This window comes from Cystoisospora suis (assembly GCF_002600585.1).
Source record: "Cystoisospora suis strain Wien I chromosome Unknown contig_4936, whole genome shotgun sequence".
NCBI classification, from domain to species: Eukaryota; Apicomplexa; class Conoidasida; order Eucoccidiorida; family Sarcocystidae; genus Cystoisospora; species Cystoisospora suis.
The window spans coordinates 2,181-2,516 of NW_027157728.1; the positions used below are offsets into that span (position 1 = coordinate 2,181).

The following is a 336-nucleotide window of genomic DNA, read 5'->3' on the forward strand; positions in this document are numbered from 1 at the left end:
GGAAAACAAATTCGGAATACCCTCTAAGGCAAGACGCGAAAGGGAAACACTACGAACTAGCGACCACAGCAAAAGATTCGAAGAAAAAAACCCCACTAAGTGGAAGAAACTAGAGGAAACGTGGTGGAGTGAGCGGCGACGAGGCACGGGCGCGTGGAAAGCACACCGCGCACGCCGTTGCAACACGGGAGGGGCACACCAAAAGGGACGCACAAGCTGCGAAGTAAGTTGTCAACAAGGGCGAGTATTCGCGGGCGACGTTTCATGGGAATCCCAGGGCAAGGCCTTTGACAGATGGCTCAGGGAAGGATCCAATCCCGTCTCAACCGGGAAAGG

The 336-nt window shown here is 54.8% G+C and overlaps 1 protein-coding gene across 1 annotated transcript; it reads right to left on the reverse strand.

Annotated features, from left to right (window-relative positions):
• Nucleotides 1-95: 95 nt before the first annotated feature.
• Nucleotides 96-336, reverse strand: CSUI_008691 (uncharacterized protein; the record flags this gene model as incomplete). The annotated part of the gene is made up of 1 exon (XM_068068817.1): nucleotides 96-336. Exon 1 carries the CDS (start codon nucleotides 264-266, stop codon nucleotides 96-98), a length of 171 nt encoding a protein of 56 aa, XP_067919209.1. The 5' UTR covers nucleotides 267-336.